Source organism: Sander vitreus, chromosome 1, assembly GCF_031162955.1.
Source record: "Sander vitreus isolate 19-12246 chromosome 1, sanVit1, whole genome shotgun sequence".
In the NCBI taxonomy this organism is placed as follows: domain Eukaryota; kingdom Metazoa; phylum Chordata; class Actinopteri; order Perciformes; family Percidae; genus Sander; species Sander vitreus.
Genome location: NC_135855.1, coordinates 39,669,800 through 39,687,322, shown reverse-complemented (window position 1 = coordinate 39,687,322; position 17,523 = coordinate 39,669,800). Strand labels below are relative to the sequence as shown.

General features: G+C 40.2%; 1 protein-coding gene across 8 annotated transcripts; it reads left to right on the top strand.

Moving 5' to 3' along the window:
* The first annotated feature begins 4,540 nt into the window (after window positions 1-4,540).
* Window positions 4,541-17,320, top strand: LOC144521263 (ras association domain-containing protein 7-like). Of its 8 annotated transcripts, none has more exons than XM_078255754.1 (7): window positions 4,541-4,648; window positions 10,681-10,790; window positions 12,089-12,742; window positions 12,841-13,109; window positions 14,359-14,429; window positions 14,907-14,947; window positions 16,983-17,320. In XM_078255754.1, coding segments are annotated over exons 2-7 (1,140 nt in total). In that variant the 5' UTR covers window positions 4,541-4,648; window positions 10,681-10,687; the 3' UTR covers window positions 16,985-17,320. The 8 variants fall into 8 exon arrangements, with proteins under 8 accessions (XP_078111880.1, XP_078111861.1, XP_078111907.1 ...); XM_078255735.1 differs by having other exon boundaries at window positions 14,907-15,070; XM_078255781.1 differs by having other exon boundaries at window positions 14,902-14,947.
* The last annotated feature ends 203 nt before the right edge of the window (window positions 17,321-17,523 follow it).

Genomic DNA, 17,523 nt, shown 5'->3' with positions numbered 1-17,523 from the left:
CAGTTAAACCAAATTCTGTCATTGATTTACAAAAAAAAAAAACCTTTCACAAGACGATGGCAGGAAGAAAAAAAAAGAGGATAAAGGATAAAGGGCGAAGCTACCTCGCAGCTACACGGAGTTGGCTGGCTGGATGTGATGTTAGCAATGCCTTTTTTTTTTTTGCTTTCCCTGTATTTCATTTCAAAGTGTCAGCACTGAGGTTTTGTCGACAACAACAGGGGGTAAGAGTCAGAAGAAACATCTCTCTGAAAAATGCAAATGTCATGAAAGTAGTCGCAGACATCTTGATAATAGCATGAAGCTAACGTTTTTTGGCAGAGTTAGCATTGCTGAACAGCTAGATGAAGGCTACAGGATTGGCATTAGAAGGCACAAAGAAGAGGGGACTTAAAATGGACACATACTGTCCAGGATAATAGACTGTGTGACATTTTGTGGAGCCGACAAAAACAACGTGCAGGAAATATTTTTTGAGTTCATCCCTCTGCAGTCAGCTACAGCTGAGTCCATTGCTACTGCACTAAAAGGGCGTCCTGCTACTATCCTTCCTGAGGATCAGAAAAGTAAGCTCATCTGCCAGGCATATGATGGGGCCAGCGTGATGAGGGGTGCCACTTCAGGTGTTCAGAGGAAAATACAAGATGTGTACCCAAATTCCCACTACATCCACTGCTACGCACATTAGCTCAACCTGATAATGCAACTGGCCACCTCTCACATATCCAAGGTGAGAATTTATTTTTCTAACATTGGTGGATTTGCCAGCTTTTTTTCCCCAAGTCACCCAAGCTGACATGTTTTCTGGATAAAGTGGTTGCCCATAGACTGCCAAGATCCAGCAACGTCAGATGGAACTGTCATAGCCGTGCACATCAATACTGTTTTTGAGGATCTCATTTGCTGTTTTGAGAGCATACAAGACTCAGGTGACTTTCTGAAGGAAAAGAGAACAAAATGTATGTTCAAGTAGTTAACATGCTTTTTGGTAGTGAGTGGGAGGATGTAGTTAAAAAAAACTCAGTCAGAGTCACTATCTTTTTATGTTTGTAACTTCAATCTTGTATCATATTGTCTTGCTCTTCTTAAATACAAAATACATAGTTGTTTAAATAAAGTAGTGCTGGTTGTTTTGCCCAGTTTGAAAGTACTGCTTTGTATTTATTTGCCCCCCCCCTCCTAGGCCTCATAGGTCTCCACATTCAGGCTTGTTGTTTTGGCCTGCATGATGTTGGCCATCATACCAAATGAAGACTCTAGTTGAGGGCCATGAAAAGGCCATAAAGCAAAGAGTGCTATCTTGACAAGTGTTGGCTACCTCAATGTTTGTCTTACTGCATTCCACCACAGGTCAACTCTTTTGTCATCTATCATTGGTGGCAACATCATGTCACTTGCATATCTAAGATGAGAAACAACATGGTACATTTTCATTTTGTGCGCAGAAAGTAGACATTTTCCAGCACTCCACGTTCAGTAAAATATCTTTTCACCTTGGTCTTACTGTGATATCCTATTTATTAATAGAAACAATGTCTACAGTTACTCTGGACAATCAAAATAACTCAAAAAGTTAATGCAAGAAAGAAGTAGTAATACCATTTTGTGAAATTCAGCCACCTCCCACTTGAGGCCAAAATAAATGAGAGACTACACAATCACAATAATAACACTCCCTGCTTCATCACTGGCCGATATGCTCTCTTGTTTTAAGCAAATACTACTTTTAGTTCTCATAAACTGACTAAACTGAGTTGATGAGAAACTGTGTATAGGCTGTCATAAACACTGTATGGGACATAAAGTCTCACTTACCATTCTGGAAAACAGCCACAAGGGGGCACTCAAAGCACACGGAGTCAAGTCAAGTCCACAATGAAGAGGTTAGATGCACAAAAATCTTGCACACATTACCTTATCTATTCAACGAACACAGCTAGTCAGCATTGTTAAGCCAAGACGTTTTATTTAACCAGGAAGTCCCTTGACACAAAAATCTTTTTCCTGTTGGAGACCTGGCCAAGTCTGTAAGGTTTAGACTTGATGAAATAGCATCATTCATGACTGAAGAGCAATGTGTGTCTCACTTTCCTAAGAGGATCTTTATTTAGTATTAACTTGGAAGTTCAGCAGTTAGTTGTTGCTGTGCTGTAAGTGATAGCATCTGACTAGCTTAACTGTGGCTAAGAAGTTTAAAACATGGCTGCATGCTATGTTGGACATATTAACGCTTGTGTTGTCTTCCGTGGATTTGTTGTCCTTCCGGGTCAAAAGTGAAAACTAACTTTTTTTGATGCTTTTTCCAGCATTTTTTTGTCAACTTTTTTCAACACTTTTTTATTCATGGTCAATAATCCTAATTTAAATGACATTATATCAATTTTTTGAGTTTAAAAAAAAGTATATAGTTAAGATCAGAAGATGAATCACAGTTCATGTCAAAGTTTTAGTCAGGAGACCATTACATTTCTTTTTTTTCAAATGCTATAAAATTGAATAAAACGCCCAAAATCTATGGAAGTAATCATTACTTTTACCTATGAAGAATGTTGTATGGCTTCCATACAATGTACATGCATGTGTCCAAGTTATTTTTTGGCAATTTGGTAAAAGAAACCCACAATTCTGATATAAAAACAGGTCAAATTTGACCCGAGAACAACATGAGGGTTAAAGCAAGCAGTTTCAGCTGGACCACAGCTAAAATGCTTATAAATGTTTAATGACGTTATCTTATAAGTAACGTCTTCCTCACTAAGGCATGGATACCCGACCGGTCCCAACCTACCGGTCCCAACGGGTCCCGACGGGTCCCGACGGTACCCGACGGGCCGGGCCGGGTTCGGACAGATATTTAGAAATGATGGTCGGGTTCGGGTCGGGCTTTGTCACATCAGCGCGATAAGGCATTTGTTGTAAAATGGTGCTGCAGCTCTTTTAAGAGAGCTCATTTCGTGTGTAAAGTGGGCAGAAGAGAGATAGAGAAAGAGGAAGCAGACGTGTAGATGCGACCGGAACAGAGTTGGTGGAATAACTTTAAGTTTTGTACACAGTGTGTGTGGTGTCTGAGATAAACCCCAGACTGAAAGCCAAGTTCATTCATCTGCTCACCAGAAATGGGATTTTAACCCCGACGTTATATAACGTCGGCCCTGGAGGTAACCAGTCTCCCCTGGTTTTCTGATCACGGTCGGAATCGAAGCAAGCAGGAAAGGTTAAGACGTTGAACATTTTAAATGAAACAGATTATTTACGTGAGCTTGTTGCCCCGTGTGAGCTGATGCGCTCATCTGTTGACATTTCCAAATGCCTCCCTACAGCTGCTTAATAAAAGCTTTCCACACAAACTAACGTACATGTGTCATTCGTATGAGTCTCGGGTCGGGCTCGGACATAAAGATCTTAATGCCTGTCGGGCTCTGGTCGGGTTCGGACGGAAAAACTCGGCCCGATCAGACCTCTATTCCTCAAGGTTAGAGAAGCGAGCTTGTGAGCGGGAGGTCGTTGGTTCAATCCCCCAGACCGAGAGGAGAAAATCTGGGTTGGGAAAATGAAAGAGCAGCGCTTGTCCTTCCCTCCCTCATTACCACCACTGATGTGCCCTTGAGCAAGGCCCTTAGCAGATCAGACAGTGGTTGTACTGGGCAGCTTCCAGGTATGAATGTGTAACTGTGTGAATGTCATCAGGGTGTTCCTGCAAAAGAGAGGCTGCCTCTCAGTGAACTTTCCCTGAATAAATAAAAAAAAAAACATTAGTAGCTTGCAGAGTGGAATGCCTGAGATTTGGAGAAAGAGCAGGGTGGCACTGAGAGCCACTCCTTACGAGTATCTCTTACTCACAGTAGGAGGAGCCCGGGTTCAGTGTCACAGTGACATCATTGTTAAGTGAGACAGAGGAGGGAGTAGAGTACCCACACTTCATCATAGTAAAAATACAAATACAATTTGCGTAGCGTCAGTTTACTTCCAAAGTTTTTCATTTGGTTATTTAGACACAGGTGCACAGGGCCACCTATAGTGCAGTTAAAGGGCCAGTTGACTCAAATCTTACCCAAACATTTGCTCATGTACCTTATGATATCTAATGATGGCGTATAAGGCCATAGTAAGAGTACATTACATTACATTACAAGTAAAGGTCCGATGTTCTTAACTGTTCTTCAGTGAAATTAAAAGTCTCAGGAAAATGTACAGAACGTATCAAAAGCAAAACTACTGATAGTAAAGAAGACAAGAAGAGTTTAGTTTAGCTGTCCCTATATTTCATGTTCAGGAGAAAACATATTATATATTATAAAAGAGAGAAAGAGATGACATTTGCTAAGTTTATGACATGCAGAGTAAATTCAGCACTCAAGATAAATGTGGAGGAGTAAAAAGTACAACCCTTTCCTCTAAGGTGGAAGTAGAAGAATGCCAAATGTAAATCTGTAATCCTAAGTACCTGCCACCACTTTCAGTGTGACATCACATTTCATGCAGGACATCCAGAAAGGCTGCATTCCACAGCTTCACTCCTCCTCCTTCACATCCTCCTCCTCCTTCCCAGCTGAAGTATCTGTAGGTGAATATTTGGGTCAGCCTGGACACACAACAGTGACAGAGACCAAGGACCATCATTGAAACTGAGAGAAGCTTGAACTAACAGGTGAGTGGGACTCTAATGACCCCGTTACCTGGTTGGACTAACGCTAATTACTATCTCGTAAAAAAAAATCAGAATGAGTTAGTTCTTCAAGAGAAAAAGAAAAGTGACTTTTAACTTGTTTGTGGGCCTATTCATTTCAACTCATCCATCATGGAAATGCCTTTATCTTTACCTTCATGTGTCTTCATTTATAATAAGTATATCATATTGTACATGAAGGCATCAAAGTTTCTTTACTTCACTGTCAGAATACTATAACGGGTTGAAAACATTTCACGAGCAGCTCAAGACAGGCCAGATACAAACCTCGGAACAGGTTGAAAATAAACATTTACATAAAATCACTTCTATAATAACAAGTCTTAGTTTAGGAGTCTTACATTTAGAGAAATCAAAGCTACAATAGTGAATTTGCAGACCGTAAAATATACTTAAAATCTTCAAATGAAACTGAGTAGGTTGATAGTTTACTTCTGTTATTTTACATTTAAGAAATGTTATTGTTTAATGTGTTCATTTAATGTTTTTTATGGGGGAAACGTACTTCTTAAGGCAACGCATGTATTTCTGTTTTGTTTCAATGCTTAAATATAGTAAAAAGATGAGAAATGATGACATTCATGATTATTCACATAAAGAATATCATTTGTGTGTAGCGCTAGTTCTGAAGGTTTTGAGGACTTGTAGTTTCTATTGATTGGTTTTCTGATGGTGATACTGAACAGTGGAAGTTAGTACACAGAGTAGAGGTATTTGTGGGTGGAGTCTGAGTCCTCCAGGAATGTCATCATGTTCTGCCACATTCCTGGTCTCAGCAAACTTGCGTGTCTCCTGCAAACACGGCGAAACTACACAGACAGAAACTTTCACACATCACTGTCAAACACCTGTTTCCTTGTGCAAAATGTAAACTCGCCTGGTGTGTTAAACTGATCACTCTGATGCTTCTCAGTTAGAAAAATGTCTGGTCCAGCTAGACAAAATGTTCACTTAATGCACCTTGTTGTGTAAATGTGCTGGTAATCAGCTCACTTAACAATATTACTAGCAGGGATGCTACGATCCTACTATTCAGTCCCGATAGAGTCCCAGTGCATCGCATCATACTCTGAAAGCCACGCCCACCGGAAGGGAAAACAACTGGCGCCACAATATGCATATATAACGGCTCAAATGCTTACAAAGGGTCTGTAGCTAGCTATAAACATCAGATTTAATAATGTCAAAGGATTATTTTAGCAACCTGTCTACCAGAGAGGACCAGTTAATATTAGTAAGCTAATGTTAGCTATGCTATGCAAGCTAAGGCACTTGTAAACATAATACTATAACATAAGTTGCATACTGTGTACTAAATGCTTTAGCTTAACTTACTGATATAAAGTTAGCCTAAACTGACATTTGGATATTTGACTTGGTAACAAAATGCTTGATGCACACGTGATGTTGGGTATTACGTTAGCTTAGTGTCTTCCCATTATTCCTGCTGATTTTTAACATCTTTATCCACTTTTGTCTTCATAAAAAGTTAGTTTTTCGGTTTCTGCAGCTTATAAAACTTAGTTATGCATGGTTTCTTTAAAGTGTTGGTAGTGCATCCCACCACACAGCAGCTGTTAGGCATTTTTCTGTTGTTACAGAGTCGATTTCCCTTCCAGTGGTAGCAGGACTTACGTGCACTCTGTCTCTATACAGTCCTGTACCTGGGTTTAAGGTATCGGCTGATACTGAGTGCTGATCCCATACCAGCGTTTATTTAATAAGCTGTGGGCCTTTTATATGTTCAGTAAGACAACATCAGGATTGACTTAAACATTGCTTTCCTAATAATAATAACTTTGTAAATCCAAATATAACAAATAAAATGTCCTAGAGGAACGCCACATAAACAGGGGACAATGCAATGACAAAAACAACCAAACAGAGGGCAATAACAATTTGGCATCTCACAAAGAAATTTGGCATTTTGCATCTTTCGGGTGTTATAACAAATCTAAGAGCGAACAGTATTTTTAAAGTGTGTAGATTCCAGGTAAAAACTTAAGTACAACTGTATTTCGATTCAGATTTTTTTAGGGCTCCATTATTCACTGATTCATAAGTGTGTGTGTGTGTGTGTGTGTGTGGGGGGGGGGGTCATTTGTGCAGCATGCTGGGAAGCCTGCTAACGAGCTACTAATTAGTTTAGTCGATACAGTAAATATATGTAGTTTCAGCTGACTGAAACTGAAAAACATTTGTGCTTGGATTAGATTAGAGTTTTGGTGTGCACAGTGCATCTGCTGTGTGCTGTTTTTGTTTAAACAGTGCATAGTTTCCATCCCCAGCCCATGATATTTATCATCTTATCTAATGTTGACTGTACAGTAATCAGCAACTCTTGCCGTCAGATAAATGTTACTGACTTTCTACTTTCTCTTCACTGAAGCAAAATTACAACGCTTTCCAAAACTCCAAAACTGTTACTTCCCATTTTTGTATGCCGGATGCATGTCTTTTCGCCGATTTCCGTTTTATGAGGTTAACTGCTCCTCAGATCTCTGCAGGGTAAATCCAGACAGCTAGCTAGACTATCTGTCCAATCTGACTTTTCTGTTGCACGACTATTTTGCAGCGGCTCCGTGCGGAGCTTAGCCCCGCCCAAGACGATTGTGATTGATTTAAAGAAATGCCAATAAACCAGAGCATGTTTTTCTCCCATCCCGTAATGCTGTGTGGACTATCCAGACCCTCCTCCGCTCAGCAGCGTGTGGATGGTCTGGCAAAGCGAGACTAAGTCTCTGTAGATCAGCGTTTCTCAAATTTTTCAAAACCAAGGAACACTTAACCAAAAGACCACCTTACTGCCAAACTCCTACTTCAACAGTATATTACAAATTACAGACAAATGAAATGACAGTTTTACAAATAGATGACTCACTGATTGCCTCTGTTGTAGGAAGCAATGTCTGTATTAAGCTATTGATCCTTCTTGTCAGTTTACATTAATCGTAAACTTTATCCTTCATAAATGTCCTTCAAATGTCACACTGATCCTTTGTGACGTAAATTTGAGGCAGTGTCGCAAAACGGTCGGCTTCATTGCTAAAGTCCGACAACACAGATGAAAAACAGATGAGTCAAAAAATAATGTTTGAGTGTGCATATGAGTTTATTTAATAATGAAAACATCTATGCTCCTTTACTATTAGGATTACCAGGGGTCGCTCGTCCGCCGGGTCACTCTGGGAAATACTGCCCTAGATCATCTCTCCTGCTCCTGAATGTAAACGGGAGTAGGAGGGACAACATGTTAAAAAAATAAAAAATAAAAAAACATATTAGCTGATGTAGTAGTAGTAGATACCTTAATTGTCCCCGTGGGGCAGTTGGGTTTGCGGCACAGTCGCAAGGCACTTCATGACAAGACATCAGACATATGACACAAACAAATAGTCCCTACATCAGACACCGACAGACACAACATGAAGAACATACATCGCACACTACAATACACTATACACCCTTGGGTACGACCAGGCCAGCTGGACATCTAGCTCATTTTGACTGATGTGTGTTGGCTTCTTTCAGGCTGTTTGTCAGTTCCAAAATGGATGTTAGCTTGTTTTTCTTTTATTTGTTTCTTTGCAAAGAGTCTGTCAGTGTAGTGTTTCCTGTGGAATTCAGTATGTGAGAACATTCCTAAACCTGTGTGTTGCGTATTGGTTTGCCCATCTGTATACTGACACCGTGGGAGAGTGATTCCTTAAACTTTTCTTCACTCTCAGGCTGGCTTAACTTTCATGCATCACACAGATACATATGTATGTAATCATACATACTGTATAAGGTTACAGTATTACATGTATGGGAACAGCAGGGTGAGACAGTAGCTGTGTTCCCATGACACTAGATAGAGACAACTCTATATAAGCCACAATAAAATGATACTTTTCCTTACCTCTGTGAACAATTATAGCCTATATCTTAAGAATTACAAATATTTAACATTAGAATAATGTGTTTTCTAAAGAGAACTGTAACACGGTCTTTTTTTAGCATCAAATGTCAGCTGCAAAAATAGTCTACTACCATAGGTTTCTATTTGGTTATATTGATCAAATCTGCACAGGGTCACACATGGTGCAGTTACAGTAAAGGGCTAGTTGACTGGAATCCTACTCAAACATTTGCTCACGGAGTAAGACCATTGTGAGGGTAAAATACTCTATATAATTATAGATAATTATAACTATATAATATATAATTAACTATATATAATATTCAGATAAAGTCATATTTTTACCAGAAACAAATTGCATTATTTCAAGAGCAGTCACTTTTCTTCCCGCAAATATGTGCATCCTGTCAATTTAAAGCCTCAGTTCACACTGATTACTACTGAAATGACTATTTACTCTGTCTGTGTCTTTCCAGAGCAATTGCCGAAATGCAATGGGAGTGAAAAGATAAGCCACGTGATTAAGCGTCTGCAAAATGTCATGGGAATATTTTCTACTGAAGAAATAGTCTCCATGATAACTGGGAAATGCTAACATTAGCTTAGCATTTTCTCTTTACACAAATTGACAGAACACACAACACTAAACGAACGTATAAGTAAAGTTACTGACAAGTTTGGCTACACATTTAGCTTGTGAACAAACGCCCAAAATGGCTAACCGTTAACGTTACTTGTTTGAAGTTAGCTAACATTAACATTACACTTGTTGTTTTTTAAACTCACCAAGTCCTTTTTGAAAACTCGACCCAAAAACAGTGTTCAACAAAAAAGACAAAACGGGAACTCAAACCCACTCCTAAAATTGTTATTAAAAAAGGGTTAACTTGTTTTTTTTCCCCCGTTTTTGTCTTTCCCCACTTATTAATTAGCTAGTGTTAGCTAGCCAAGACCCGCCCTTCAATAGCATTCACACACTACTATTGGCCAGCCGTCCATGCTTACGTGTACAGGTCCTATCCCCTGACCAATCGGCTAACCCTAACCCCAACCAATCGAGCTCCTTTTGAAGGGCGGGTCTTGGCGTGGCCATGGATCTGTCTTTCTTTCCAGCCAAGTGGTGCTCCAATCTAACGTTAACTGACTCAACCGTTGTCCTCTTAAAGAGACAGACACAAACTAAAATGTTACCTGTTAAGTTTGTGTAGCTAGTTATGTATAACCATAGACGGTTTACAACAGGTATGAGAAGCAGTGGGTGATTTTGATACAATTCAATACGATGTAATATTGTGAGATTGGCTGATATATATTGTGAAATCATAGGCCTTTATATTTCTGGAAATTAAGTTGACTGTGCATCATGCTTTATCAGTGGTGTAGTCTAATGTATTTTAGCGGGTATACTGTCTATATAAATATATGGACCAGAATGGACATATTAAAGTGGGACGTCTGAGTGTCCTCCCCCAGGGAAATTTTGAGCGTCAAAGACTTAATTTCCTTCATTCTGATACACTTTAATGCACCAATTTTCGGTAGAAATCCCTTTATTTAGCCTATGCGAAGGAAAACACATATGGCAATTCAAAATATATCAAAAATATAATAGAAAGTATGTTGTTACGTGTCATTGTGCATTTTTAAGTGGGTATATGGAAATCCTGGAGCTTTCTTAGTGGGTATACTGCGTATACCTGCGTATCACGTAGACTACACCACTGTGGAAAGTAACTATAAGTACATTTACTCAAGTAGCCTAAGGTTACTACAAGGTTGGTACTTGTAGCCCTACTTTACTTACTGTAAGTCTCCATTTTGTGCAACTTTATAATTATGCTCCACCACATTTCAGAGAGAAATATTACTGCACTATTTTTATTTGATGGCTAAAGTATTTTGCATCATCAGTACTTCCAGTTTTGACATTGACAAGTAGCCTAAGAAGTAAGAATAAACAACCGATACCGTCGTATGGTTTGTTGATCTTGTTGGATTAGAATTACATTCAGAATCACGTTTTTATTTTTATTTTTTATCTAGCTAAGGTTACAAGTGCAGTTTACTGATGTGTCCGTCTGTCTCTTTGCAGGTCAAAGATGGAGCTGAAGGTGTGGGTGGAGGGCGCGGTCAGAGTGGTCTGCGGCCTATCACTGAAAACTTCCTGCCAGGATGTCGTCATAGCTCTTGCACAAGCGATTGGTAAGTCTCTCAGTTTCCATTCAACACAGGGCTCGTCCTCATCCAACACTGTTTTAGTAATACACGTTTTGATTTACAATACGTTGTTGTTCTCGTAAATCTTTCCATCACTGTTGTTAGGAACACTGTCCATTTCGGACGCTACATTAGCTTTCCTATAACAGGTCAAAATGAGTGATTACTGTAAGATTTGCTGAGAACTCCCAATGTTGAAGTCAAGGTAGTCAAAGTAGCTTTATTGTCATTAAGGGGTCAGACAACAACAGGTGGTATTTCCCTGAGCCATAAACACATTAAAACATTAGACAGTGACAACATTTAAAGACATGACAAGATCACAAACAATGGGGTGCCCTGGTAGCTCTGCAGCCATATCCAGGTAAGTTGATTGAGAACTAATTTGCAATCACACACACACACACACACACACACACACACACCTGGAAGCGGCCCAGTACAACCACAGTCTGATCTGCTGGCCACTGAGCAGCTCCACTGGAACAGTTGGGGTGAAGGGCACCAATGGTGGTGATGAGATGTGGACATGGACAAGTGCTGCTCTTTCACTTTCCCCCACCTGTCAGTCTGGGGATTGAACTAGCAACCTCCCAGTCACAGGCTTGCTTCTTTAACCTCTAGGCCACCACTGCCCACGAAGGCTCAGTCCTCACCGTAGTGGCCGGGGGTTCAAGTCCAACCCGCGGCCCTTTGCTGCATGTCACCCTTCCTGTCTCTCTCCTCCATTTGCTGTCTTCAGCCGTCCTATCAATTAAGGGCCAAAAAATCCCCAAAAATGATCTTTAGAAAAAAAAGAAAGAACACAAACAATAAGGTGCAATGCATTGTGCAAACACATTCCCGATGGGATATGATTTTAATGACCAATGAAAAAACGTATTTGCGTGTTTTTCTCTTCGAATAGCAACATCATCAGCAGGTCTTTCCCTTTGTCCAACAGTTTTGTATTGCAGAGTGCATTTGTATTGTGAAAACTGCAAACTATAGATTGGTTAAGACTTTTTGCATTTAAGTCCTTTGTGCCACACCAAAACACAAATATAAAGATTTCCTGCAGAAACGTTTGACGTGATACCACTGTAAACTGTTGGGGGGGGGTTCCTGTGTCTTTGTGATTTTGATTTTTTTCATTCTGATTGAAAATTCTCACTATTAAACAGTGAATTCTTCCTGCAATGCTGTTTTTATGCAGCCCCCTTTCCAAAACATCCAGCTGTTTGTTGCTTGTAATAAAGCAAGCTGTTAAGTATTAATCCTTTATGTATCTGTATTTTCCACAGGTCAGACCGGTCGTTACATTCTTATCTTCAAGATACGAGGCACTGAGAGGCAGCTGGTTGCTGATGACTGTCCTCTTCAGCATCTGGCTCTGCTGGGACAGCTGGCTTCAGAGGTCCAGTTCATTCTGCGGAGGACAGGTCCCAGCCTCACTGATGGTCAAGACACACCCAAAACAAAAAGACGTTTTCCCCTTACCCAACCATCAGAACCAGAGCCCCTCAAACGCAATGAGCCACACAAGGCTCTCACCTTCAGTCTGGGCCCCTCAACACATCCCAAGAGGACCAAACCAAGCAGGGCCTGGTCTCCGTCACCTCGAGACTCCCCAGAACCCCGAGCTTCCCCTGTCTCTTTCCTAGACCCTGTCAACCCTGTGAAGGCAATTCCCTCTTCCTCCTCCAAAGAGGAGATGTTTAGGCAGATTCTGCAGCAGCAGTATAGGCTGCAAGATTTGGAGATCCAGCTTCATGCTCTGGAGAGAGAGACAGAGGTGATGGAGCGAGAGAGGTCGTCTGCCACAGTTCCTAGTCCGACTCCGGTCCCCGAAGGCGAACTGGAGAAACTGGAGCAGCGTCTGAGGCAGAACGAGGCAGATTTGATGCGCAGCGAGCAGTGGGAGGAGCAGTTACAGGAAGAGTTGGACAGAGAACAAGGTATGTGTTCAAACCAGTTTACATTTTCTGCATTTTTTAGTGAGCGACTTCCTCCTCTGACGTTTCTAAAACCAGAAATGTTAACCCATTATCAACAGAAATGCATAGACGTCTACACCAGATACACTCATCAATGGATGATGACAGTTATCGGATCAAGGAGCTCCAAGCGCGTTCTGAACATCTACAACAGGATATACAGCACAGAGCCCACAGACAAAGGTCTCGGGCGAGCGCTCGGCAGCCAGAAGAGGCCCTGAGGCCTCTGGAGCAGGAGCTCTACTTCCGCCTGCAGCAGGGAGAGGAACTGGATGCAACACTGTCAGAGACAGAGAGGGCTCGAAAAACTACAGAGGAAAAGCTGCAGGTATAAATCTCCATAATCTCACAATATTTCAAAGGGCTCGGGCACACCAGAATTTATGGCAGCAACATTTCAGACCCAAATCAATTAGTTTCAATAGAATCACCACACTAAAGGAAGAAAAAGGAACTTTATTTGCCACTTAAAGGTACAGCATGGCTTTGCCACTGGGGCGGTACCTTAATGGGACAAAATTGTACCTTTTCCAGAGGTACTTTGTTGTACTTTGTACATAATTGATCCTCGAAGATACAATATTTGTCCCTTTAGAAGGTACAAACAAGTAAGGTACACTTGTTCCTCTGACTAAGGGCTCCTTCACACTGCCTGCGTGTCGTGAGCGTGTCAGCTGCGTGGCGTGTCCGTTTATATTTCGGCTCCCATGGTAACAGGTTACAGCTTGCACACTGCCTGCGTGACACGTGCGTCTCAGGCGCGGCTCTCTCACGCCGAAAACGCGTGCCTGCTAGAAATAGGACAGACGCCTATTTTTCACGCCACACGCAAGCGCGTTGGAAGCGTTTCCAGACAAAATAGAATAGGAAAAGATGTTTAGATGTCATTTTGACACAAATACATATTAATACATGAATTGTTGATGTTTGAAAGTCTCTAAGTTTTGACATAAGTGCAGATATAAATGTCGTTTAAAAAAATAATAATAAATAATTATCGATTTTCAAATATTGCACCTGTCAATACAGAAACAAATATTCCGCAGCCTATTTTGCCGTCAGTACTGCCGACGTTGTCTTTACTGTAATCAGATCAGTATATGTTTATGTTTATGTTTATGGGAAACATACATGTGTACAGACGAGGCTAGCAGCAGCAGCAGCGCCGCGTCAGACACCTTTCTGGTGTGTAAAGACACAGAAAACGCCACGCAGCCGCCACGCAGCCAGTGTGCAGGAGCCCTAAAGGTACGAAGATATACTATTGAGGGTACCACTCCAGTGACTCCAAGTTTTGTACCTTAAAGGTACTGTTCTTTTCTTTTCTTTTTCTGAGAGTGCATAAACAGTGTAACAGTTCAACTTCGCTCCATCGACCAATAATAAACAGCCATATCCTTTGATGACAGACTCAAGAAGTAGAAGGCTGCAACTGAGGATTCTTTTCACTGTCGATGAATCTGTGGATTAGTAGTTTGGTCTATAAAATGTCAGAAAATGGTTAAAAATGGTTAAAATATTTTCTCTAAAGCCCAAGATGACGTCCTCAAATGTCTTGTTTTGTCCCCAACTCAAAGATATTCCGTTTACTGTCACTGTGGAGAGAAGAAACTAGAACAGATTCACATTTAACAAGCTGGAATCAGAGGTGATTATTTAGACAACTAATCTATTATTGGTCAATCTTTGCAGCTCTATTATTGGATTATAATTATTGATGCATCAATATGTTCGTGTTTTTTTTTACTATACACACTGCCGGGTATCAGTTAAGTCTTATCTTTAGCCATAATAATACATCATAATGTGTTTGTTAATTATATCTTCTATTATTGATCTGAATCTGCAATGTAACTAACTGAAGTTATCAAATAAATGTAATGGATTAAAAAGTAATATTAAAATATTCACGACTCAAACCGATTGATCGATTATCTAAATAGTTGCTAATTGATTCATCTTTGCAGCTCTATCAATGACAAAGACAATAATATAATGTTTGTTTCCAAAACTGAGGACATGAATAGAGAACGGGAGGGTTAATATGTTTGCATTCCTACCAAATGTTTTCACCCCAAAGTGTGTGCTGTTAGTGATCTCATTTTCCCTGCATCCTCTAGGACAGATGGAAGACGGTGAAGGAGCTGGACAAGGAGCTGAGACAGTGTAAGCTGCAGCAGTTTATCCAGCACACCGGCAGTCCAAACGCAGACCAGACAAACTTTCTGCCTGTCACTGAAGTTTACCTCAGCAGCGCTGGTATAATGGAGTAGGAGCAGCCAAGTCACTGTATGTCATCAGATTGTTTACAGTTTTTTTCAATTGCTTAAAGGTCCCATGGCATGAAAATTCACGTTATGAGGTTTTTTAACATTAATGTGAGTCCCCCCAGCCTGCCTATGGCCCCCCAGTGGCTAGAAATGGTGATAGGTGTAAACCAAGCCCTGGGTATCCTGCTCTGCCTTTGAGAAAATGAAAGCTCAGATGGGCCAATCAGGAATCTTCTCCTTATGACATCATAAGGGGAAAGGTTACCTCCCCTTTCTCTGCTTTGCCCACCCAGAGAATTTGGTCCCCCCATGAGAAAAAGAGACATCATGGCTTGCAAACAAGTGAAGCATGGCAGTTGGTCAGAGACTTCAGATACAGTATTAGGGGACCACTAAGGTCTATATAAAAAGACTTCAGATACAGTATTAGGGGACCACTAAGGTCTATATAAAAGAGACTTCAGATACAGTATTAGGGGACCACTAAGGTCTATATAAAGAGACTTCAGATACAGTATTAGGGGACCACTAAGGTCTATATAAAAGAGACTTCAGATACAGTATTAGGGGACCACTAAGGTCTATATAAAAGAGACTTCAGATACAGTATTAGGGGACCACTAAGGTCTATATAAAAGAGACTTCAGATACAGTATTAGGGGACCACTAAGGCCTATATAAAAGCATCCAAAAATCAGCATGTCATAGGACCTTTAAGCACTATTTTGAAAGCAGGGACCGGTTTCTCAAAACACTACACACAATTAGCAGAACACATCAGACCCTTTACAAAATTAAACACTCATTATATGTATTATTTATACACAAATTTATAAAAACCATATTTTGTTACCATATGGCTTAATTCAGTTTGAACCAGTTACACACTGCTGTTGCTAACCTAAAACACATTTAGCAATTCTACTTCTCAGTGATTAGAATGTAAATGAAGTACACAGAGCAAATGCAAATATACAATAAGTTCACTAAACACTACACAAGACCAATGCTGCAGACTGAGGAAAAGATAATTCATTTCTCTCCATATACCCATATCAGTCAACACGTCAACACGGAGAATCACAACAACAACAACAGAATCACAACAACAACATCAGTTTCCATGCAGCTACTATAGTAGTGTGCATAACACTGTTAGCTCAGCAAACAACAGACAAACATCAAATACTGTATACAGTACAGGTTACAATTACAGTAAAAAATAAATAAATAAATAAAAGATCTGAAAATACTAGACTTACCTGCTGCATTTTTACAGTGCTTAAACCTGATTGGTGTGTCTACAATTAAGCAATCATGTGTTTGCGTACCTGATGGCTGTGTTTCACAGATTGGCTCATAGGTCATTTGACAGTCAGTCAGTACTTCTGTGTCTAATGTATACAAGTGTGTTTAGTGTTTTGTAAAAAGTGTGAGGCTGACATTGTGCTTATAGTGGTGCACATCCGGGCCAATGTTTTTCTCCTTTAGTGTAAGGTTCTGATAGTGTAATACTTTTGATTTCAGTGTGTAAGTAATCGTCATATCATAATCCTGTAAAGTGATTATAAGGAGCTGTGGAAGAACTTTATAGATCATTTACTTAAGTTAAAGTAGTACTACTGTGTTAAAATACTCAGTTTAATGTAAAAGTATTTTGCTTTCTTGTTTTTAGTAAATGTACAGTATCACAAGTGAAATACTGACACTGAAAGAGAGTCGAGACTAGTTCCACTGAAGAAGTTATCCTTCCAGTTTTGGGGAATTTTTTTTTTTTTTCGGATCACATAAAGGAAGAAGGAAAGAAAGAAAGAAAACAAGAAAGCAAATAAGAAAGAAAGGAAGGAATACGAGCTCAAATAAACAGCAACAATGATGAATAATTAAATAAACACGGATGTCTGACACAATGTTCTCTGTTTCCTCTGCAGGACCTCATGAACTGGAAGTTCTCTGAAACCTCTAAAGCCCGTCCAGTGTGTGTGTGTGTGTGTGTGTGTGTGTGTGTGTGTGCGTGCGTGCGTGTGTGTGTGCGTGCGTGTGCGTGTGCGTGCGTGCGTGCGTGTGTGTGAGTGTGTGTGTGTGTGTGTGTGTGTGTGTGTGTGTGTGTGCGTGCGTGTGTGTGTGTGTGTGTGTGTGTGCGTGCGTGTGCGTGTGTGTGTGCGTGTGTGTGATAAGCTCTTCACTGCCAGCTTCTTTGTAAAAAAAAAAAAAAATGTCTCTTTGAAATAAAATATAACAAATGACAAATGTTGATGCTACTGATATAAATGACATTTTTTTTTTTTGATTGTTTATATTTATATATATATATATATATATATATATATATATATATATATATATATATATTATACTTGAACTTGTCACATAAAGTCTTTATTTCAATTCATTGCTCATCTGTTGTTTGCAGCCCAGTGCAGTGGGGAGGGAGGGGGGGGGGGGTCCTCTGCCAGAAAAATGTTTTCTATT

What these genes read in the sequence shown, in the direction of transcription:
- LOC144521263 (XM_078255735.1), top strand. Translation starts at nt 10,688, where the DNA reads ATGGAGCTGAAGGTGTGGGTGGAGGGCGCGGTCAGAGTGGTCTGCGGC. An exon ending in CTACAGAGGAAAAGCTGCAG is followed by an intron (nt 13,110 to 14,358) that starts GTATAAATCTCC and finishes CCCAACTCAAAG; the next exon opens with ATATTCCGTTTACTGTCACT. An exon ending in TTAACAAGCTGGAATCAGAG is followed by an intron (nt 14,430 to 14,906) that starts GTGATTATTTAG and finishes CCTCTAGGACAG; the next exon opens with ATGGAAGACGGTGAAGGAGC.